This window comes from Pituophis catenifer, unplaced genomic scaffold (genome assembly GCF_029215685.1).
Source record: "Pituophis catenifer annectens isolate HBS135680 unplaced genomic scaffold, rPitCat1.0.hap2 SCAF_1, whole genome shotgun sequence".
Lineage (NCBI taxonomy): Eukaryota > Metazoa > Chordata > Lepidosauria > Squamata > Colubridae > Pituophis > Pituophis catenifer.
The window spans coordinates 266,904,081-266,928,591 of record NW_027256881.1 but is presented as its reverse complement, the minus strand read 5'-3'; the positions used below and the strand labels follow the sequence as shown (position 1 = coordinate 266,928,591).

The window sequence follows — 24,511 nt, the reverse complement described above, 5'->3', positions numbered from 1 at the left end:
CCCTCGCGCGATCTTGCGTGCCAGCACTCATAACGCAGTGGGCGCCCCCATTTGCGCATGCATGTATGACTCCACCATGCTCCTAATGCGCATGCACCTCACACTGCTCATGCGCACATGCAACCTGCACTGCGCATGTGTGCACCTGTCACGCATTTGCACCCACTTCTTCCAAGAGGGCCGGCACGCCTCTTACTGGAGGACAACCAGTTACCGGCCCGTTCCCTGGTGAGACAGCTGTTCCCAAGCTGGCGGCAGCATTCTCAGCCCCGCCACCTCGGCAGCGCCATGCGCCGGCTGGAAAAGCTCACCTGTCCACCTCAGGTCCCGCATGCAGCCTGCAACCGGGAGATGTGTCACCCAGTGCAGCGCTCTTCCCTGAGGGCTGCCTGCTCACCCACCCGCCGGCTGGACTGTTCTGAAAGCGGCACGTCACCTTGTGCCCATCCTTGTCCTCCTCCCACCCGGCCGCCAGCTCCTTGACGCTAGCAGAGGCTGCTGGTTGGAGGGAGGGGAACTGCAGTGCTGGGCTGCCACAGCTGCGAGTGCCAAGGCTTAGCTGGAATTGGAAGAAAAGGCTGCATGGCTATGGCGGATAGAACCGGAGCAACACCCGGAAGTTTGAATGAGAAGGGACGAGCGAGGCGGCGGCTGCTCTCACTGATAACTGAGCCCACCATGCCAATTTGCGGGCTCAGTTACTGGTGAGAGCAGCCGCTGCCTCACTCACGGGTGTTAGGTCACACGCCACTTCCAGGCCAGTTTGGGCAGGAACCTGAGAGCCGCATGAGGACGGCTCACCCGAAAGAACTATGGCAGAGCCTTGCAGCTTTTATCTGCCAGCTGGCCTCTGAGTAATGCCCTCCTCCTCCTCCTCTCCCCTTCCCCTTCCAGCAGTGTACTGTTTTTCCAAACACCCGGGCCAGGCCGGGCAGCAATTCCCAGGGAGCCACCCCAATCGAGGAGGCTCAGGCTTGCATAAACCGCTCCCACCCCTTTCAAAATAGCCACCCAGCAAGCAGTTCTTCCGAGAAAGGGGGTAGAGGCAGGCGCGTCAGTGGAGACAGGCTTTGGCTGCTCATTCTGCTGCAACCCCGAACCCTTGCCTGGGCTCCTCCCTGCTGGGTGCTGGGCTTCCTGGGAAGCTGCAGGGAGAAGGGAAGAGTGACTGGCCAGCTCAGGTGCACAGGGCAACATTTACTGGCAGGCAGGCAGCCGCCCAGCCCGCAGCTCCTTCCCTGGCATATGGCCAGAGAGCCTGGCTTGGCTGGCAGCGCAGCAGTGGGGGTCGGATGGGGTGTGCGCTACCAGTGGTTGGGCCCATTGCTCAAACCCTACCATGCCTGCTGCCACCCGAAAACATTGTTACCGCGATCTCCGCTGCCTGGGGATCTTTGCTGCCTCCCCAATTCCAAAATGGGGTGTGGAGAGGCAAAACAAGAATACCACTGTTTCAGCCGCCGCCTGAAATGCAATACACTTATCCCACGGCTTGCATAAACCGCTCCTGCTCCTTTTAAAATAGCCACCTGACACTTTCCTCAGGTGCTCAGGGCTGGCAAGAGGCTCTTCTTCTGAGAAGGTGGGGGGGGGGAGACGCGCCGGTGGAGACGGGCTTGGCTCCTTGTCTGCTGCGACCCGGAACCCTTGCTTTGGCTCCTCCCCGCTGCTGCTCGAAAATGCTTTCCTCCCTGGAAATGCACATTCCAGAGCCACGGGCCCTTCTCCACAGACTCATTTTCTCTTTCCTCTTTCCGAAGCAGCAAAGGCTGCCTCAGAAAGAACGAGGAAGCCAAAGAACGAGAAGCCAAAGCCCGTCTCCACCAGCATGCCTGCCTCTCCCCCCCTTCTCAGAAGAAGAGCCGCTTGCCGGCCCTGAGTGCCCAAGGGAAGCACTGGGTGGCTATTTTGAAAGGGGCGGGAGCGGTTTATGCAAGCCGTGGGATAAGTATTGCATTTCAGGTGGTGGCTGAAACGTGGTATTCTTGTTTTGCCTCTCCACACCCTGTTTTTGGAATTGGGGAGGCAGCGAAGATCTCCAGGCAGTGGAGATTGCGGCAACAATGTTTTCGGGTGGCCGCAGGCATGGTAGGGGTTGAGCAATGGGCCCAACCACTGGTAGCACCCCCCCACCCGACCCCCACTGCTGCACTGCCAGCCGAGCCAGGCTCTCTGGCCATACGCCAGGGAAGGAGCCGCCGGCTGGGCAGCTGCCCATCTACCAGCAAATGCTGCCCCGTGCACCTGAGCTGGCCGGTCGCTCTTCCCTTCTCCCTGCAGCTGCAACTGCTGCTGCTGCCCTTCTGGGGCGGTGCACAGGAAAAACACATCCCAAGCGACCTGCGTGGCTGGTGAAGCGAGCCAAGAGGGGCATCTCAGCCCACTTTGATGATGGCCACAGAGTCATCTGAGCAGGCAGCCTACTACCAGCCCGCCCTCACGGGCTGATGGTCCTCCGGTGACCCGGACCGCCTGGGACCACGCAACTGGCTCGCGTGGGCAGGGAGGGAGGGAATCCCTGGCTTACCTTGTTCTGCTCCCTTAGGAAGTGACCGCCGGGATTCCCTCTCTGTGTCTTTTGGCATGCGCGCCAGTTGCTGGTCTTTGCATGCGCATGTGCACCAGAAACCAGACCAGCTGGCTGGTGCGCATGCGCACTCTGGAAACAGGGAGATCGTTTTCCTGGAGTGCGCATGTGCAATGGGCGGTTGCTCTTCCAATTTCCGGCACGCCCGTGCGCATGAAAACCAAATGGCCGGCATACCGGAACCCGGAAGAACAACAGGTGATGGCTCGGCGTGCCCGGAGAAATGGCTCGGCGTGCCACTTCCGGCACGCGTGCCATAGATTCGCCAACACGGATATAGGGTTTCCTGCCTGCGCAGGGGGTTGGACTAGAAGACTTTCAAGGTCTCTTCCAACTCTGTTATTCTATATTCTAACTTGTATCTGAAAAAAAGTCTCCTTTATTAAAGCTACTGAAAGTCATCTGTGAATCAGGAAAGTAAGGATTGAAGAATAGTTGGGATAGATTTCGATGCATGATTTTTCAGGACAATGTTTAAGAAATGGTTTGGATTCGTAATGTTAAGTCTCAAATATGCTTCATGCAAAACAATATATTTAAATTTATAATTTCAACTCAATGCAAATATCAGCCTTATAACAAAATATAAGTGGACTAAAAATGTAATACTGGTTAAGTTTTAAAAGACTATTAAAGCAATGTGACCTATTAAAAAGCTGTTCACACAGACACATTCATGCAAGTGAGCAATTAATGTAATTTAGAAAGTGAAGCTTTGATTAATTCTGTACTGCTTTACCTCATTTCTGTGTTTTAGGAGCATGTGGATATGCTTATCAGAATAACTATTTTACTGCAAGATATTTGATGGTACTTGTTCCAGCATGTTAATGCTTCTATTCTGTTACCTAAACACTATTTAGTAAATGTGTATCACTAATGAGAAAAACCTAATCATGTATTTTAAATGAGTGGACTCAATAATTATGTTGCTTATTCTTGTAAAGCAAGTTTTGGATTTTAAAAATATCTGGCCTTAATTTGATCTGTAGCATCATTTGTATTCAGCAATTGCTTGAGTATAAAACAAGTTAAACGCTAGTTTGGGCAAGTAATGTAAGTAAAAGATGGAATAGACAAGCTTATTAAACCGGTCTGCTTCATGGAAGTAGAAGGGGAAACAAAAGATATGTGGCTGGGTAGGACTGAAAATCTTTTGGAATACCTTTGAAAAAGTTTTGAATTATAGTTGGGGACAGACTGAGATGGTCAACAGCATTTGAATACCTTGAGGGCAACTGAAATTTCTTTTTCCTGGGACCCCCAGGCAGTGGTGAAATCCAATTTTTTTTACTACCGGTTCTATGGGCGTGGCTTGGTGGGCGTGGTGTGTCTTGGTAGGTGTGGCAGGGAAGGATACTGCAAAATCTCCATTCCCACCCTGCTCCAGGGGAAAAATACTGCAAAATCCTCATCCCCTCCCGACTCCTGGGGGAAGGATATTGCAAAATCTCCATTTCACCCCACTTTGGGGCCAGCCAGAGGTGGTATTTGCTGGGTCTCCGAACTTCGAAAAATTTCCACTACTGGTTCTCCAGAACCTGTCAGAACCTGCTGGATTTCACCCCTACCCTCAGGAGCTCATTGTACTCCCATAAACCCTCTCCAAGGAATAGAAGTCTCTCCTGAACAATTGCGACTGCATCATGCAGTACAATGTTTTGGCTTTGATCCCCAAATGCCAATCCCTTAAAATCAAAATTAAACAGTCTATTTATCTGGACTCTCCTTAAGTATTTAGTACCTAACCTCTTCTAAGTGCATATATCCTAAAGAACAACAACAAATGCTCAAAATGATTTCAAGGACAACTACTGAAAAAGTGGCAAATAAGCAATGAAAATAAAATTATAAACATAATATATTTGTCTTTTCATTCTTATTCATCTTGCAAGGGAACAGGTAACCACTATCTTAAAAGCTGTGAAAACAGCACCTAATGGAAAAACTGTCTATGGAGATTCTCAGTCATCCAGGTCGTGGTTGTCTCAAAGGTACTTTTTCATAAGGCAACTGGACTTTGTTTTTCAACAAAGTTCAGCTGTCTTTTGAAAAAGCACCTGTGGAAAAACTGCTGCTAATAAGGCTTTGTAAGAAATTAAAGAAATAGAGAATGCAGCCCATTTGATCATTCAGGGAGCTACTGTGGTGTAGTGGTTAAGATACCAGGATAGAGGCTTCTATCCAAGAGTGTAACTTCTATTTTAGGCAGAAAAGCCAGTTGGTTGAGTTTAGGCCAGTCATTCTCTCTTAGCTCTAGGAAGGAAGCAATGGAAATCCACTTCAGAAATTCTTGCCAATAAAGCTGTAAGGGCTAGTGTCATAACAACACTGAAATAGTGTCAGAGAGGGTGACTATTCTACTGGTCATCCACTGAGATTTCATGAGAGAACAGAAAATGCTTTTGAGATTTGATACCTCATTTAGCTTTGGAGAGTGGATAGATGGACAGACAGACAGACAGACAAACAAAACGATGCAAAGATAGGATAGGTCATTGAGCAACACATTGCTAACCTAATTAAATATATTCTAAAACCTTTTGAAGTTTGTTGTAGCCTTGTATTGTCCAACAAAACTTTCATTTGTGAGATTGGTATCAGTAGAGTATACAGAAGCCAGTGTTTATGCTTTTTATTGACTTAAGGTATTATAGAGAGCTGTATTAATTCACAATTCAATGAAGCATAAGAATATGAAATGCACCCTCAGGATTTTTTTTGGCTTAAAAGAGAAAGTCAGTGTAAACATTCATCTCAAACATGGTATTTCAAAGTTATAATGCAATATTTATTATTAAAAAGATTTAGCACATCAAAATAGCAGCACCTCAGAATCAAAATCACCGTCTCCAAACTTCTATGGGATATGCTTTCCATATAATTTCATATATTATTTATTGAACATGTAAAGTTCTATTATGGTTAGGGCTATTTACAGTATCAGCAAAATAATGACAAAATATCATATTGTGAATATTTATTTTGTCTATAGTCCTAACAACTTTAACACATTTGTTTGAATTTACATTTCTGTTATCTTTTTATTGGCTCCTAATGCAAATGGCAAGGGGAATTCCCATTTCAGCAGTGGAAATATTTAATATTGGATGTAAGTTCAGTGACAAAACTTCCTGATAAAAATCTGCTTTCTACTCACTAAGCTACTCTGACTCATAGGACTTCAATTAAGTATTGATTACCGCATATAATCTTTCCTAGTGCCAAATATTTCAACAGCTGATATGGTTTTGATTTATTTATCCCAATTGGCAATTAAGTAGAGAGAGTGGACTTTCACAAGTTTTTTGTAAAGGTTAAATATTACATTGCATAGGGTTTTATACTGTTCCTTATAGTGTTTGTATTCTCTAATCCTTTGTGAAGGTTAAATGTAAATTTATGTGGCCTTTACAGTATTCCTAAGTGTCCCTGTTCTACAAATCAGGATGAAATATACATGGGGATTACTTTTGCTTCCAAAGAATGTTACATTTTCTATTATAGTAAGTATTCCCATTTTAATCCCATTTTAATCTACAGCATTATTTATTTTATTTGATTCTCTAGTTTCCCAAGATTCCCTCTGCCCCCAACACTTGCAAAGTTAGTTAGAACAGACTAAAACAATTTAAACAAATGCATTCCCTTTTCTTCCTGGGTTCAAAATGTTATATATGGAACTAATTGTTGCCTTGTCTTTTGTGTTTTTAGCTGAATGTCATATATGCTGAACATGCCCCGTAGTCCAACATCAAGTGAAGATGAGATGGCTCAGAGCTTTTCAGATTATTCAGTGGAATCAGAATCAGACAGCTCTAAAGAAGAAACCATTTATGACACCATCAAGGCGACAGCAGAAAAACCGAGTAGTAAAATGGAAGATGCCCAGAATAACACATTAGTGATACGGATTATAATACCAGATCTACAACAAACTGTAAGGATAACCTTATGAAAACATCTCTTGACTAAATTTGTTCAACAGTGTGATTAGAATGTTTAATGATAAAAGACTTGTTAGTAGTTTTTCTGAAATATAAAATAAAAAAATCCATAGCAATTAAAGAAAATGTGGATGGTAGCTTGTTGAATATAGGTAGTCCTTAGTTAAGTATGGCAATTGAGACTGGGAATTCTGTTGCTAAGCAATGTGATCATAAAGCACAAAATTATGTGATAGTGCCAACTTACAACAGCAGTTCCAATAGTTCCAGTTGTAGCCCTTGGGCAAATCCTGCACAGTTGTTAAATGTAACGTCACGTGATCGCCATTTGCAACCTCCTGCTGGATTCCCTTTTGACTTTATCAGAAGCTGGCAGTAACAGTACAACTCCTAATCAGTTCTGTATTCTTTGGCTTTCCAAAATAAACTTAAGTGGTACTATTTGGTAGGGAGGTAATTAATTAAAATGGAACTTTGAAAACAACAACATGTATTTGAGCTAGACCAGTCCAGGAAATAGGGACCATAAGAAACACTAGAACTCTGTTGATATAGAGATTATATCAACAGGTTTCAAGATTCTATAATTACAGAATCTTGAAAGCCTGAGGAAAAAAAGTTAGATTAGTTTTAGGTCACCAATGATATTTTATTGTTTTGTTCATGTGATAGATACTTAAACCAAAAGTCAGAAAATAGTATAGAAAAATATGATTCAGTTAAGTATAAATTTCCAATCACATTGACTGGGGAATAAGAGATTAAATTGTGTGCTTTTATCACCAGAAAAAGGAAACAGAATGCTAATGCATCTTTCAACAAAATGGATACCCATGCAACTGTTGGTATTTAGAAATATTGGATGAATAACAAGTGAAAGTACATATAGATTGAGTTATTGCTTGGTTTGAGCTATAATCTCTGTATAGATTATACACCGTCAACTCTGTAGTTGACGGTGACTAAAATATAAGAATTTAATAAGACAATATTTATTTAGCACTAATTTTCATTACTGAAATGTCCGCTTACTGAAATGTCCACTTCATTTGTATAGAAAAATCAAGAATAACTGGGGAAAAGTGCCTTAACATTCTGTTTCCATTTCACTTTTACTTAATTGATGTTTTGCTGAGAGACATGAAAAGAAAATTTTAATGGAAAATACTGTATTTTTTGGCATATAAGAAACACTTTTTTCCTTCCTGAAAGAGGCTGAAAACCCCACCCACCCACTGGCCCCTACCCTTCGGCCTCCATGCATCCTCTTCCTGGCTGCAGAGATTGCCACCAACAATGGTTTGTGTTTTTGGGCTCCGCGTGTTGCGTTTTCAGCCTCCAAACGCTCCATTTGAGAGCCCTTCAAGGCTGCAGGGATCGCCAAAGTACATCCCTGCTGATCGCCACCCGAAAACCCGACATGTTTGGAGGCTGAAAACGCAATGCACGGTGCCCAAAATGGCTACCCTGAACAGCTACTGCCTTCTCTTACCCTTCCACGCTTCACCTGCTTTAGTCACCGGAGCTCCCTCTGACGATCAGCTGTGCTTTTGAAGCTGTTTTTCAGCCCCAATGCAGCGTTTGCAAGCAAAGCGATCTTCCTCACTTTGCCTGCTTTTCTAATTGTTGCTCCCTCCGACGATCAGCTGTGCTTTAGAAGCTGTTTTTTAGCCCCAACTAGCTCCAACCTCAAAACCAGTGATTGAACTAATGTGCTGAAGCTGACCAGGCTAAGGATGCTAGCCAGATGAATACCTGGTAGGCAGAATTTTTTCCCCTATTTTCTTTCCCAAAAATTAAGGTGCGTCTTATACTCCGGTGCATCTTGTATTCCAAAAAATACGGTACATTCTGTTTTAGCTAAATCATATATTTTTCTATTTGTTTTATGTGAATGGAACAAATGCAAAAATAGTAGTTCACTGAAGGATCACAAGTAATTATTTCACCCATCTTAATATTTAAAATCTCTTAGAGAGATAGAAATTTTATTATTTATTGTTGAGCTATTTGACAAGAATTACTGGTGCAGAAAGTTTCCATGAGTATCAACTTCTGATGGGCAATAAATTTAGGGCACACTTTAATATCAATTTTTCTATTTAAAAATATGCAAATACAAACTTAAAATGTACATTTCTCCAATTATGGCAATGAAGTTTTCCATTCAGAAGTTATGGGAAAATGAATTAGACAAAATATTCTGTAATTTACAAAGCAGGGTGTATTTTTTTAAAATCTCAAACTGATACTATATTAAGACTCAATTAAAAAATAAATAAATAAGCAAGCTTTGTATTAGATCCTAGATTGTAACATTTCAGGAAAATATTTCTAAAAGCCCATAAACTGTTTTCTGTAAGGATAAAGTTTAACAATAAAGATATAAATATCTGAATAACAAAACTCAGAGAGCAACAAGGACCTCACAGTTCAACCCTAAGCTACAAATGTTCTCTTCTAATTGTAGACTGCATTCATTCCATTTGTATGCACCTATTTCATTCTGGAGATTGGCTGTCTTGCTACAGCTGTGCTTGGGAGAAACTGTCAGATTAGTGGAGAAGCTGTGGCGCAGATGAGAAAACTGACCGTCTATGCTCTTATATCCTCAATTGATAGCTTATACCAGTGATGGTTAACTTTTTTGGTTCTGAGTGGCCAAAGCATGAGTGTGTGCCCGAATGCGCATGCGCGTGCCTGAACCCCCAAAATGCAATGCGAGCATCCCCCTGTGCATGTGTACGTGCCCCATGCAGGCTTGCCGTGCCCCGTGCATGTGCCCGCCCCCATGCAGGCTTGCCCGTCCCCCGTGCATGTGCCATGGCCCTATTTTGGCCTCCTGCACCAGGTTGATGCAGGAGGCTTTCCAGGCCCAAAACGGGGCACATGCACATGCACAGGGGGATGCTTGTATTGCATTTTGGGAGTTCAGGTACACGCATGTGCATTCAGGTACACACGCATGCTTTGGGCATTCAGGCACACACACATGTTTTGGCCTGGAAAACTGCCTGCAACAATTTGCAACCCCCCCCCGTGCATGTGCCCTGCCTCCTGCGCATACATGGCAGGGACCCGAAGAGTAGCTGACTGGTGGGAGGTGCACGTGCATGCGTGGTGGAGCTGAGCTGGGACGACGGCTGGTGTCCACAGAGAGGGTTCTGTGTGCCGCCTGTGGCATGCGTGCCATAGGTTTGCCATCACGGGCTTATACAGTTAATGAAATAGCCGAAACACATTTTATTTCATTTCATCTGCATTTTATTTCATTTCATCTGCATTTTGCATTCTTATTGCAGAGGTTAAATACTAACAATTTAACTAGGAAGGTATACACTATTTCAAGTTCAGAATCTTCTCCAGAAAATGAGTCTGTTTTCCCAGATTTTGGCATAGATTTAGCATTATACATTATACATCAAGTATCATTCAATGAAGTGTACTTAATCTTTAAAAAGATGGTATGTTTTCTACGTATATTAAAATTCAGTATGCACTGAGCAGTGAGCCCACTGGGAATTTAATAGCCACATAATTTTCCTGTCACAGTTGTTCTTCAAGCAAGACAAACAATTTGCATAGTTCTTTTTTTAATTCCCCTTTTGAATGTTAGTATATAAAATGCTCAAAATAATTTCACCCTTCTTTATTGGCATGTTCACTGATACTAGAACATCTTCCATGAATGCTAATTGACATAATTTTATCCTCCACATGGCTTGCAAACCTGTATGTTTATTTTGCATAGAAAACAAATACTTCCAGTTTGTAGCTAAGAGCATTATCTTGGATAGAGCTATTACCTGTAAGTGCATTCATACTTTATTAAATAGCTTATGTATCTAAAAATGAATCAGGGTCCTCTAAAATATAAACCAAGATGAAAATAATTTTGTAAGCCAAATTTTTTTAGTTGTCACTTTCCTATTACGTAGAGCTCATTGAAAGGGTTTGAGGTGGAAGGACAAACCATTTATAGCCTGTTTTCTGAATCCTCGGTAGAAATGTTGTGCTTTATGATAGAAAATTATGTAAAGTTTTTCCTTCCTCTGACAGAACTTTAGTTTGTACTTCCTGTGGATCTGATCATAATTTTCTTTATTTAAAACATGTTTAAATTTTGAATGTACTTAAAAAACTGTGATCCTTAGTGACATCTTTTTTGTTCAACAAAGTACTGTTTATTAATACAATGCAATTAAAAAAAATTATTGTAGAAGAATTCCCTGTTCAACTTGAGAAAATTACAGAACTATTTTTGCTTTGAGCAGTTCAGACTGATAAATGTATGATATTATAAATGCTACTTTTGTTTTTAGGGATACCTCCTGGTTAGTCTTTGAAAGGTTTAATATAGGCGTTGCTGAATAAGTAAATATATAATCCCCTGTACTGTGTATTAAGGGATGTGATGGCTCAGTGGCTAAGACCCTGAGCTTGCCAATCGAAAGGTCAGCAGTTCAGCGGTTTGAATCCCTAGTGCCGCGTAATGGGGTGAGCTCCCATTACTTGTCCCATCTAGCAGTTTGGAAGCACAGAAAAAATGCAAGTAGAAAAATAGGGACCACCTTTGGTGGAAAGGTAACAGCGTTCAGTGCACCTTTGGTGTTTAGTCATGCTGGCCACATGACCATGGAGACATCTTCAGACAGCGCTGGCTCTGAAGCCCAAGAGATGTACATCTGGTATATGTTTATTTCTCTTCTGTCATGTTCTCATCATACCCTAAATAGAATAGAATATAATTCTTTATTGGCCAAGTGTAATTGGACACACAAGGAATTTGTCTTGGTGCATATGCTCTCAGTGTACATAAAAGAAAAGATACATTCGTCAAGAATCATAAGGTACAACACTTAATGATAGTCATAGGGTACAAATAAGCAATCAAATCATATTAGGAAACAGTCAATATAAATTGTAAGGATACCAGCAACAAGGTTACAGTCATACAGTCATAAGTGGGAGGAGAAGGATGATAGGAACGATGAGAAGATTAATAGTAGTGCAGACTTAGTAAATAGTTTGACAGTGTTGAGGGAATTATTTGTTTAGCAGAGTGATGGTTTTCAGGAAAAAACTGTTCTTGTGTCTAGTAGTTCTGGTGTGCAGTGCAGTGTTTTGAGGGTAAGAGTTGAAACAGTTTATGTCCAGGATGCGAGGGGTCTGTAAATATTTTCACAGCCCTCTTTTTGACTCATGCAGTATACAGGTCCTCAATGGAAGGTTGGTAGTAATTGTTTTTTCTGCAGTTCTAATTAACCTCTGAAATCTGTGTCTGTCTTGTTGGGTTGCAGAACCAAACCAGACAGTTATAGAGGTGCAGATGACAGACTCAATAATTTCTCTGTAGAACTATATCAGCAGCTCCTTGGACAGTTTGAGCTTTCTGAGTTGGCGCAAAAAGAACATTCTTTGTTGTGCTTTTTTGATGACGTTTTGATGTTAGGTGTCCATTTTAGGTCTTGGGATATGGTAGAGAGGGTTTCTCCTAAAGTCTACCACCATAAATAATAATAAAAAAAAATAATTTTAGGATTATTAACCTGAGGGGCTTTCTTGTCAAATCTTTGTTAGTAATGTTTCAGTTTTAGTTTTGTAAATAATTACCATGAAATAACTTTTCATGGTCATAGAATCTTCTAAATAGAAATTTGGGAACACTTATGCAGTTAGCCTTCCTCCCCTTAAACATAATATATGTGTCTGCCTGTAACTCTAACTTCATGGTGTATTTATTTTGTTTTCGGCTTGATGTAGTTTGTGAAAAAATGTTCATTAACTTGATGCTGCCTATTGGTTAAAACTATATGTGAGCTAGCAATTTGCTGATAGAGGCCATTAGAATTACTTTGTAGTAATTTGCCCACTTATAGCTTTGGTTCCCAATTTAAATATGTTTAGTCAGTACCAAATTCACTTGATCTACTCTGGTTTTACATCCAATTGTTTCCTATTATACATCAAATATTGCTCAATGAAGGGTACTTAATTTTTAAAAAGAAGGTATATTTTCTAAGCAGTATATTAAAATTCAGCATGCACTGAGCAGTGAGCACACTGGAAATGTAATAGTCACATAATTTTCCTGTCGTGGAACAATAATTTGCATAGCTTTTCTTAAAAAAATCCAATATTCTGTTGCAATCTATTCCCTATGCTAAGTTTTAAGAGATACTAATTTGAGGGGTCCTTGGTGCTGTCTGAGCTTGCTTGTTTTCTTGCAGATGTTTCATTACCCAAACTAGGTAACATCATCAGTGCTAATGCTATTTGGGTAACAAAACATCTGCAAGAAAACAAGGAAGCTCAGAGAGTACCAAGGACCCATCATTTCAAGTCTGAGCTACAAATTTTCTCTTTTATTAGGATACCTATTTAGAAATATGAATCAGACATATTTTGGGATTAACATAAAATGGACAAGTTTGACCTCTTTTGGTATTGAAATTCCAAATTGTTGGATCCTCTTTGGCTTTGGATAACAGAACTAACTTCAATCCATTATATCTTTTGTGTAGTAGCACACAAAAACACCTGGCATTTGAAGCCATTTTCCCAAGTATTCAGAATTTTATTTGACTCTGAACTAAGCCTTGATTCAAATTAAGTTTATTGAAAGAGGTTTAGATTCGATTTTTATTTTCATCTTCCTGATGGTATGTCCAACTGAATTCAGTTGCATTTATCTCTGTTGATATGCATAGGATTGTATCCAATAAATTGCTACACTCCTTTTATAATATCTAATAAGGTTTGTGATGTATTTAAATTCAGATTTCTTCAGCAAAGGTTAATACAATCCCATTATACTTCTTTGTCTCTAATCTAGTTGAATTAATAGCATATAGTGGAGATGACCAAAATTATATATTTGTAGTATGTGCATTAAATAATAAAATTAACTGTTTATCTGGTATAGAATTTCTGATATAGATATAGAAATTGTCATGTGTGTTCTCTTTTTTTTTTTTACAGAAGTGTATTCAATTTAATCCTGAGGCTTCAGTATGGGTTGCAAAACAACGAATTCTTTGTACATTGAATCAAAGTTTGAAAGATGTTCTCAATTATGGCCTATTCCAACCAGCAAACAATGGGAGAGATGGGAAATTTTTGGATGAAGAACGTCTTCTTATGGAATACCCACAAAATATCAACAAGGGTGTTCCATTCTTAGAGGTATTAAAAAAACAAGTTTATTTCAAGTTTAGATACTAATGAGCAGTTATAATTTTAACAATCTAGTGACTACAGACAAAGAATGAGTTTACGGTTTGTGGGTTACAATGTCTTTATGAGGTGTTGAAATCTAAAATTGCACCAGGAGAGTAAAAGGTATCTAAAAATGATGTTTAGATGATTGGCACCTACACATTCCCTGTAAAGACTGTGTTTAGGATTTGGGGAATTTTGGGCAAAATATTTTGCCACTGTGGAAATCTTGCTGAAAGGCATAATGAATAAATAGAAAATGTAAATAAGGATCATAATAACCGTTTTAATCTAACTCCCGTCCTGGTTTCCACTAACATTTACATTCCATTAAATCTATTCTTTCTGATGAGCCACAACACAAAGAATATTTTTATTTTATTTAACTATATTTGAAAACCTTCCATCTTCCTCAGACTACAGTTTGGAAATCACTGCGATAACAATTACATGTTTAATACTCTTACAGTAATTTATTTATTTAGGAAATGTATATTGCCACCTACTCGCACATGGCGACTCCAGGTGGCTTACAGGACATAAAAGCACAATTTAAAAGAAATAAAATAATAATAACAACAACAACAACAACAACAACAACTCCCCACCCCAGTGACAACACACATTTGTACGAGCCATTTAATGGCTCCATCCCGCTCTGGGTTCCCCAGGCCCGCTGGCAGAACCATGTCTTCAGGGCCTCCCGGAAGAATATTAGAATGGGGGTCAATCTAATTTTCAGAGGGATGATGTTCAGTGCTATGTGATTATTAACCCCTTGGTTCAAAGGGAATATAGATATCCTCAATTTATGACTACAATTGGAACCGGAATCTTGGTCATTGAGTGAAATGGTTGTTAAGCGAGAGGTCATATGACTGCCCATATGATTGCTTTGCTTAAACCCAGAAGTCCTGGTAGGTTGTTAAGCAGATGGAGTCCCAGGTAAGAGATGCCTCACAGGGTTGAGGACACCCTGAGAGCCTCTACTTAGGAGCTGAAAAGTATCCCTGCTGAAATTCAAGCAGAATTTTCAGCCTCTGAGCAAAGAGATACCCATATGTGGCCTATACTGGTTCCCCCACTGTCTGAGGTCCCTGGTCCTCCTTACCTTACTGCAGTTATTGTACATTCTTTGCTTGGATTTTGGCTTCCACGTATCTCTGGGAACTGGCTGAAAGAGCTGCCTGCTGAAAGAGTTCAGCTCACTTCTGTACATGAAAATGAACTCCTTTGGTGGGATGCAGAAATGGATCTAAAATCTGCAGCATTTCATCTCACCGAAGGAGTTCAGCTCCCTTTGGAAGGCAGCTCTTTCAGCCAGTCCTCAGAGACAAGAGGCAGTCCTGTTGGCAGGCAGTATCTCGCAACTTTGTCTTCTGACTTCCCCATTGACTTTCTGGTGAAGCCAATAGAGAAGATTGCAAATGGGAGTCACATTATTGCAGGGTCCTTGGCAATGAGTTGTAAGTGCAGACTGGTTGCCAAGCACCCAAATCACAATCCATAGGGGTGGTAATGCAACATTTTACAATGGCTAGAAGTGTTTTGTGTGCTGTAAAGCATCTTTCTGAGGCTATCATGATTCCTATTAAACAGTTGTAAGTCAAGTGCTAACTTTATTTAATTTTTGTAGATAGATATAGCTATTATAAAACTTCTAAGACACTGAATTATTGAGTCTGTATATTCCAATTCTATTTTTATAGCTGCTTATGAAAGTAAGAGCAGAGCATAGATAATGCTTCACTGCATTATAACTATATTATAATATTCAGATTATAACTTGTACAAATGTTGTGATTTTATCTTCATCTATAAGAACACCAGAAATCTTTCTGAAAATGTTACTATTGTATCATTGAATACATGGTATTAAAGAAGATATAGTAATAAGAAGAATAATTATATTTGTATAGAACTGAGGTTTATCATAGTTACAGTTAGTAATATTACTGTATGTGCGCCAATTGTTTCCCATAATTAAGTGGAAATTAGAGTGAGTTATAGAGATATGCTGGTTTTGGCCACATAAGTCTATTGGACTTTAAAATTATTTCTCATAGAGCTATTTGCTGCCTATCAATGCTACTTTTTCTTGATTGTAAACAGAAACTGAAAGAATCACTGTCTAAAGAGGAATGGAAGAATGAAATAAATGTGATCTTCAACAATCCAATCTAGTTAATTTGACTGAATAGAACAAAACATGTTTAGACTAAAGGATTATCTGTGTGAAATTGGATGTCTGAATCTCAAGCTCCACTTCTCAATTATATTCATTTTAATAGGGATTCAGTAGGAAAAGTTTATAGACTGACTGAGAAAATGTGGGGCTGTAGTCCATTATAGCAAAAACTATAATAGGGCTTTTCCTCAGTGATTCCTGATATATTAAAAGGATGGGGTAAATGCCTGAATAATGTTACAGAATTGTTCACTCAACTATCATCCATAATTCATTATGCTGTGCCCTTTGGCAACTATCACAAAAATTAATCTGCAAAGAAAGGAAAAAACAAATTGGGCAATGAATGGAAATGGGCAACACAAATTAATTTTGTACAGAGAAAAAGATCATGTGAGCCTCACCAGGTAGGCTGGGTGGGAAACATGACCAGATAAACTAATTCCACTTTAATGTAAAGCTACATTAACAGAATCTTGCAAGTATGAAAGTACAAATTGTCCTGCTCTCATCTTTATACCCTTAGGGGGGTGTTCTCCTTCTGAGCCTCTTGTGGGCTATAACTTAGATCTTTTTAAGTTTGTTTCTCTGCTCATTATTCAGTTGTGGGCTTTCCCCTGCCCCCTTTATCTGATCATTTCCTAAGTAGAAACTCTTCATCCATCTTCCAGGATAATTCCTGCATACCAGATGATACCTGCAGTAATTATTTAAAATATTTCATCTCCACTGGAATTGATGTAATTTTGGCAGATATATTTTAAAATATTTCATCTCCACTTTGTGACTACCGAACAATGCTAATTTGTAATTCCTCTGTAGCTCCTCTGTTTCCTTCTGAGCAGAAATAGACTTTCTATGGGTCACAGTATAGAAATTTCAGTTTCTAAACTAAACCAAATTTAGTTACATTTTCTGCTTATTTGGCAAACAATTTCTGGAAGCTGAAAACAAACTGAGTCAACATGCTACATGTTACTGCAGCCTTCCTTCCTTCCTGCCTTCCTCATGAGCACAAAAATCTTCCACAAAGGAATTTATAATTTGTGAAAAGATAGGAACATTTTCAATCAGATAATCAGTAAAAATATTGTACACAATTAAGCAAAGCAAAGGACCTGTTAAGCCAAAAACATAGTTAAGAAAGCTTTAGTTTGATCTAGTGAATAGATGACTTGACAAATTGTGATTACCTGACACATTACAAATTGAACCTGTGGGCTGAAGTACTAACTCTGATCATCTCTAAATGCAATCTGATTATGATTCCAGAAATAGCCTATTATTTTGCCTCTATTAACTAATGCACCAGAATCAGATGTAAAATGCAAGAAGAGAAGCTGTCTTCTTTGTACGTACCTGTAAGCATAGAAGATGCTGCTGTACATGGTTCCATAGAACAGCTAATACAAAGGCTAGGTCAAAGAAACTTAAATGTTTTCTTAGGTATTTTAATTTTATGATTCTTTTTATAAATCTTTTATAATTATTTGAATTTATGTTGAAAAACTGATTTATCTCTTGCATAATAGATTTTCCCCCAGAATTTTTTTCTAAAAATATAAGTAATACTAGCATATTGTTCACTTTTCAGTTTTGCTACAAGAAAAGAGTCTATAGACAATTAAATCTTGATGAAAAACAAGTAGCCAAATTCCACACTAAGGTAAGTCCAAGTTCAAACAAAAATCTTTGATGTTAATGATATAGACTTCTAGTTATTTTAAAGAGAAACAGTTAAAAACAACATATTTAATATGTTCCAAGAATCCAGACGTTCTAACAGAACAGTTACAATATGACTTTGTGCAGACAAAATATGGATGGAAAGTAGAATACAACTTTTTAGAAATTTTCTCATTGGAATTGTGAAACATCAGAAATAAGTTTCACATACTCAACTCAGATAAAAAAGAAGTTCCAATATCTCACCTCCACATCTTCCCACATGTATGATCATGCACTATAATCCAGATTAGTAAAGTGTATAAAAGAATTTTATACACTTTACTGTATCCATAGTACAGATTAGCTCATAAGAAGTTACCACATGTAGATATGTAATCGAAACTAGTCTTGCCAATGGGCAAGGGGCGATGAGAGCTAGTGCAAGACATATATGATGATGGGGTGATAAAACTGCCAATCAGAGCATGGTAATTGAACTGAGGAGAGGAGGATTTGGAAAACAAGAAGTAGTCACAGAAGCCTACTTTAGGAGACCCTTCAACCTATTAGAAAGATATGACTATATTTAGCATCAGGAAGGGCAAGTATTGACACTGTAGATACACTGTAATACTTAATGAACCAGTTTATACCTAAAAGTCACTGGGAGTTGGGCAGCGTATAAATTAAAGTCATTATTGTTTAATTCATTATTATTATTAAATTTAATTCATTATTATAATAACCCATTTTAAATTATTTAATAGAAATGAGTTTAGGGTTAGGGTTAGAAGTGACTGATCCATCCTATATCTTTCCCCAAGCTTCACCTAGTCATTTTATCTCAAAGTCATAGAGAAATGAGAAGGGAAATTTGATGATGGCAGCAAGAGAAGCAAATCATTTAAGGTCTTCAGAGTTAATGGATAACATTTTAATTTTGAAAACCCAAAAGATGCACCCATGACAAGAAAGCTGTATGGCAGGTTCTGTGCTAATTCTTTGTTTAAAATACTGTCTTTATCTTATAAGTTGAAAATAATGTTAACAATAACGTCTGGAGCAAAGTGTAATAATGCACATGGTAACATCATTGCACAAATACTGCTGTTACAAAGTTTCATTAGGACATATGACAATGTAAATTGCAACTTTGGTGTGATGGTGATGTTCCTTTGCACAGAGTCATAAAAGGCAAGACTCACAGCAGTTGATTGAAGCCTCACCTCTTTCTACATGCGTGCAATGTGAATCAATTCTCCTGCGGACATTTGTACACATGAATATTAATCTATGACCATGGAATATTTCAATTAGATATAATATTGCTGTAGCAGTCAAGTAGCCAGCAATGATCTAGAATTCAAAAAAATATTTAGCAGGGTAACAATGAGGAATATTTATGCAAATTAGGGAAATAAAATGTAGTGTAACTAACCCAATGTGCATTGATTAGTTTATTATTTGCAAATTATCCTAATCTCTGTTGGGCCTCCAAGCCATGGAAATTTTACACACTTGTTTTTAGCAATTACAAAAGGATCTTGCTTCTAATTCTGCAAGTAGCATGTAGCCATTACAACTGATAATCATTAATAATTTTATCCCTTATAATTTGGTCAATTGTAATTAACTCATGCATTTGTTAGATTGCATGTTAAATCTAATCTTTCTGGAATGTCTTGTAAGACTTAAGATATACCCTACCTGAAATTTATAACTAATCTCTATTGTAAATCAGGAAAGCATTTTATGTCTATGCATTTACAACATTTCAATAATACATATATTCAAGAGTGCATAAACTTCATGTATGAAATATACTCTTTTGAGATTTTTCACTGAACTCATATTTCAGAGGTAAATAAGTAGTAGATAAGAAGATATGTTGAGTATGGACAATTTCATCAATATTTATGTATGATTTTGTATCTAAAAATCTATCAATTTTTCCTCTAAGTGAAATGCTTATCCTACAATAAATATTTTTCAAATTAATACTTTCAGGCTAATTTTCGAAAATTTATGGACCTTGTTCATCACCATTCAATTGAAAAACTAATAAAGATGCTAGACCGAGGACTTGATCCTAACTATCATGACTTAGAAAGTGGAGGTATGAATTAAACCAAGCTGTTAGTAAGAGATTTATTTAATTAAAATTAAAAAATGTTAAATGCATAAACTGTTGAAAATGCAAAACAAAACGCTATTAGTTGATTTCTAGACAGTTTGTTTTCGTTCTTGTCTACTCTAGAAACCCCACTAACTCTGGCAGCTCAATTTAGCAATACTGCAGAAGTAATCAAAGCACTGAAAAATGGAGGAGCTCATTTAGATTTTAGAGCCAAAGATGGAATGACAGCATTACATAAAGCAGCTAGAGCCAAGAATCAACTGACCCTGAAGGTAAATTGAACAAGGCATATTGTTTAATAAAAGAAATAGAAGTAAAAAGTTCTGCACTAATTTCCAGTGTGCTTAATGGGTTTTTAAATCTAGATTTGCTCAAAGGTTTCTATCTTTGGCTTTTGGCTTTCAAGGCTTATTTTCAAAGAAGAATTCATTTGGTAAAAAGAAAAAGGATGTGGAAACTTTATTTCATTAATTGTCATACAGTGTAATATTTGTCTTTAGGAAAATGGAATACAGGTAGTCCTTGACTTATGACCACAACTGAGCCCAAGATTTCTGTAGCTAAGTCAATCATTTGTTAAGTGAGTTTGCCCTATTTTACGACCTTTTTTGTCACAGTTGCTAAGTGAATCACTGCGATTGTTAAGTTAGTAAAACAGTTGTTAAGTGAATTTGGCTTCCTCATTGACTTTGCTTGCCAGAAGGTTACAATAATGATAGAATAGAATAACAGTCGGAAGGGCCTTAGAGGTCTTCTAGTCCAATCCCCTGCTCAGGCAGGAAATACTATAACATTTCAGACAAATGGTTGTCCAATCTATTCTTAAAAAAATTCCAGTGTTGGAGCATTTACAATTTCTGGAGGCAAGTTGTTCTACTGGTTAATTATTCTGTCAGGAAATTTCTTCTTAGTTCTTGGTTTCTTCTCTCCTTGATTAGTTTCCACCCATTGCTTCTTGTCCTGCCCTCAGGTGCTTGGGAAAATAGACTCCCTCTTCTTTGTGGCAACCCCTGAGATGTTGGAACACTGCTATCATGTCTCCCCTAGTCCTTCTTGTCATTAAACTAGACATACCCAGTTCTAGCAACCATTCTTCATATGTTTTAGCCTCCAGTCCCCTAATCATCTTTGTTGCTTTTCTCTGCACTCTTTCTAGAGTCTCCACATCTTTTTTACATCGTGGTGACCAAAACTGAACGCAGTATTCCAAGTGTGGCCTTACCAAGGCATTATAAAGTGGTAGAAAGTGATCACGTGACACTTGTCAGTGCAACTGTCATAAATATGACTCAGTTGCCAAGCATCTGAATTTTGATCATGTGACGATGGGGAATGCAGCAATGGTCATAAGTGTGAAAAATGGTCATAAGTCACTTTTTTCAGTGCCATTGTAATTTTTCTTTTGAAATTTTTATTTCTCATAAAGATGTCTTAAATGTACAGTCTATTATCCATTGTTAATCATACATATTCTCTTTTAACATTCATATTAGTTCATTCTTCATCCTAAAAAATTTAAGTATACTCGGGGTTGCTCTTCTACCATTCCATCTCCCTTATTTTACAACAATCCTTCTTCTCCTTCTCTCTTTCCCTTCCCTCCCTTCTTTTATCATCTTCTACTTTCTTCTTTCCTCTTCTCCTTCCTCTTCTCTCCTTCCCCTTCCTTTCCCCCACTCCTCCCTTCTTCCTCCCTGTGCCATTGTAATTTCGAACAGTCACTAAATGAACTGTTGTAAGCCGAGGACTACCTGTAGTTCAAAAGTTATTAATCAAGGCGCTTTCAACCAAATTATGTTTCTTCTGCTGGTTCTCACTAAAAATAATAATAATAATAATAATAATAATAATAATAATAATAATAATAATAATAATAATAATAATAATAATAATTTTATTTCTATACCGTCCTTCTCCCGAAGGACTCAGGGCAGTGTACAGCCTATTTAAAAACAGAATAGACATCAATTTAAAATAATTTAAAAGTATTAAATAAATTTGGCTTAATTTAAAACCCCAAAAGTTTAAAACATCCAATTTAAAATTATGTTGCTAACCCAGCCTGGTGGAACAATAGGGTCTTAAGTGCGCAGCGAAATACCCGGAGGTCAGAAATCTTACGAATTTCCGGGGGCAGTTCATTCCACAGGGCTGGGACTCCCCCTGGGTGTCGCCAGCCGACATGACTTGGCCGATGGCACCCTGAGGAGACCCTCTCTGTGGGAGCGGACTGGCCGGTGGGAGGCTATTGGTGGCAGAAGATGGTCTCGAAGATACCCGGGTCACTAATCACTAATTTTGCTTTGTAAATTTGAAAGCACACAGATTACACTTGTAATACAAGCACAGATTAGATTCAGTCTCCTGAATTATTAGGAATTGCAATATTAATCCTATAAATTTCACTGTAGTACAGAAGGTGAGAAAATAAATGCATGAATTATCCCCTTTGTCTTTATTGTAAATTTGGAAAACAAACTTTCTACGTAAAATATATTTCCTAGCAACATCCCCACATTGGAGGAGTGGGGGGGGGAAATGAAGGAGAATTGGTCTAATAAAAACAAGAGTTCTGATGGCATGATTCAAGCCTGTTCCTTTTCTATGTATTTCATTATGTCTCTTGACTTTCAAAAAGAGACCGTATTTGCATTCAAGATTCTGCAGACATTACTGGGATTTACTGTTGTAGTCTGATCTTTTAATCCTAAAGACTAGCTAGCATAAATTAAACCTACCTCTAGGTTTAATGCAATGTATTTCCAAGTAAATAGTCATGCCGTACTACTCATACTTTTGTGTATGTAACAGTTTACTTTTTCTTAGTGTAATGCATGAATCCAGCAAATTATGGTTTGCAAACCATAATCTATGGATTAGTATTATTTATAAAGCCATTGTTCCGTTTAGTCAACAAGTAATTGCTTAACCAAAAGAAAACAAACAATGTAGTTATATGGTTCACTATATTCTCTAAGGGCTGTTCCTCAAATAAGAATTCATTGGACTGCATGATCAGTTTACTGCTATACTGAAAAGGATAAAATATAGAAATAACAATCAATTCACCTTCAGAATTTTGTTACAATTTAAAATTACTTTGCAGACTCTTTTAGATCTTGGAGCATCTCCAAACTACAAAGATAGCTGTGGGTTGACACCATTGTATCACACTGCTGTAGTAGGAGGAGATCCATCTTGCTGTGAGTTGCTACTACATGAACATGCTACGGTTGGTTGTAGAGACGAAAATGGATGGCAGGAAATCCACCAGGTAGAAAAGAATACACTAAGATAATTATCAATTTTGCTGAGACAGTTTTACCTTTTGTTCAAATATTTGGTAATTGTGTAATCCATTCTGAAATCAGTTGCACGGAATTCTCCAAATCCATTGTACTTAAAAAAATTGCTTCAGTAAAAATGACTTTAAACAAAACTGTTCTTTACTAAAATCATACAACAATTTGAAACATATTTTTATTGCTATGCATAATATATATACAGAGACTGTGAGTTCTAGTTCTGCCATGAAAGCCCTCTGATTGATTGATTGATTGATTGATTGATTGATTGATTGGTTCGATTTATATGCTGCCCTTCTCCAGAGACTCAGGGCGGCTTACAATGCATTAAGCAATAGCCTTCATACTTTTGTATATACCTGCTTAGTAGGGCTTTCGGCCCCCTCTAAGTGGTGTTCTTTTTTATACAAAGTCAGCTTATTGCCCCCACAAACCGGGTCCTCATTTTACCTACCTCGAAAGGATGGAAGGCTGAGTCAACCTTGAGCCTGGTGAGATTTGAACTTGCAGTAATTGCAGGCAGCTGGCAACTAAATGCTACTTTAACAGCACTTAGTCCACTGTGCCACCAAGGCTCTGGTTGATGACTTTGGACCAGTCACTCTCTCTCAGCACAACTTCCCCCAGAGGGTGGTTGTTGTGAAGAAAATAGAAGGAGGGAGGCTGTGTTCACCACCATGAATTCTAGATAAAAATAATGAAGATGGAATACAATACAATACAGTACAGTACAATACAATACAATACAGTACAGTACAGTACTGTATTGTACAGTACAGTATAATACAATACAATAAAGTACAATGCAATGCAATGGAATACAATACAGATAATATATTGGATATTTGTATGCTAACATACTGTTCTAGTGCCTATTCACTCTTGCACAGAAATTATTTACTTGTGTATTCATTTTTATTAAAGCATAAGGTTTTTGATGATTTTTAGCTGTCTCAGTGAAAATATTCATGATGTTACACTGTTGGTCCTTTCTGTGTCCTTTGCTCAGTTCAACTTTATTTTGAGCAGACTATTTATTTTGTTTTAGTAATTTCTTTAGCTGTGTCTGATGTTTCTCTAAATAGCTACTTTGTTTTTTGATAACACATGTTAATTTTGTTAACAAAATGAAAAAGTTATTTATTGTATTGGTAAAAAGATAATGATGTAAGTACATTTTTACTTCTCCTTGAATGAAAGTTTTCATAGTGATTCAGTTCCATAGTTCCAGTTGTTGAAAAGAGGGTCTTTAACTATTAGAATCGAATCTGCTTTAATTTTATAGCAAGTGCATGTATCTCTTTTAGAACAATCATTCTAAAGTTCTATCATTCTCAGTGGTTATAGTGCCCTCTTGAGCTGATCGATAGAATTAACTTCATTAGGCAATGCTGAACTTTCTCATTTAGCATATAATATCAGTAGTTCTGAGAATTTCTGAGAAGCTAAGCCATAAGTGTG

General features: G+C 38.5%; 1 protein-coding gene across 1 annotated transcript in view; it reads left to right on the top strand.

Annotated features, from left to right (window-relative positions):
• SHANK2 (SH3 and multiple ankyrin repeat domains 2) overlaps positions 1-24,511 on the top strand; it is a 364,128-nt gene that overhangs the window by 26,470 nt on the left and 313,147 nt on the right. Inside the window, exons 2-7 of the mRNA XM_070935393.1 lie at positions 6,302-6,527; positions 13,516-13,719; positions 17,535-17,606; positions 19,616-19,724; positions 19,866-20,017; positions 22,852-23,019. Coding sequence (XP_070791494.1) covers positions 6,306-6,527; positions 13,516-13,719; positions 17,535-17,606; positions 19,616-19,724; positions 19,866-20,017; positions 22,852-23,019 — 927 coding nt within the window. The 5' untranslated portion in view covers positions 6,302-6,305. The remainder of the gene's footprint in view (positions 1-6,301; positions 6,528-13,515; positions 13,720-17,534; positions 17,607-19,615; positions 19,725-19,865; positions 20,018-22,851; positions 23,020-24,511) is intronic.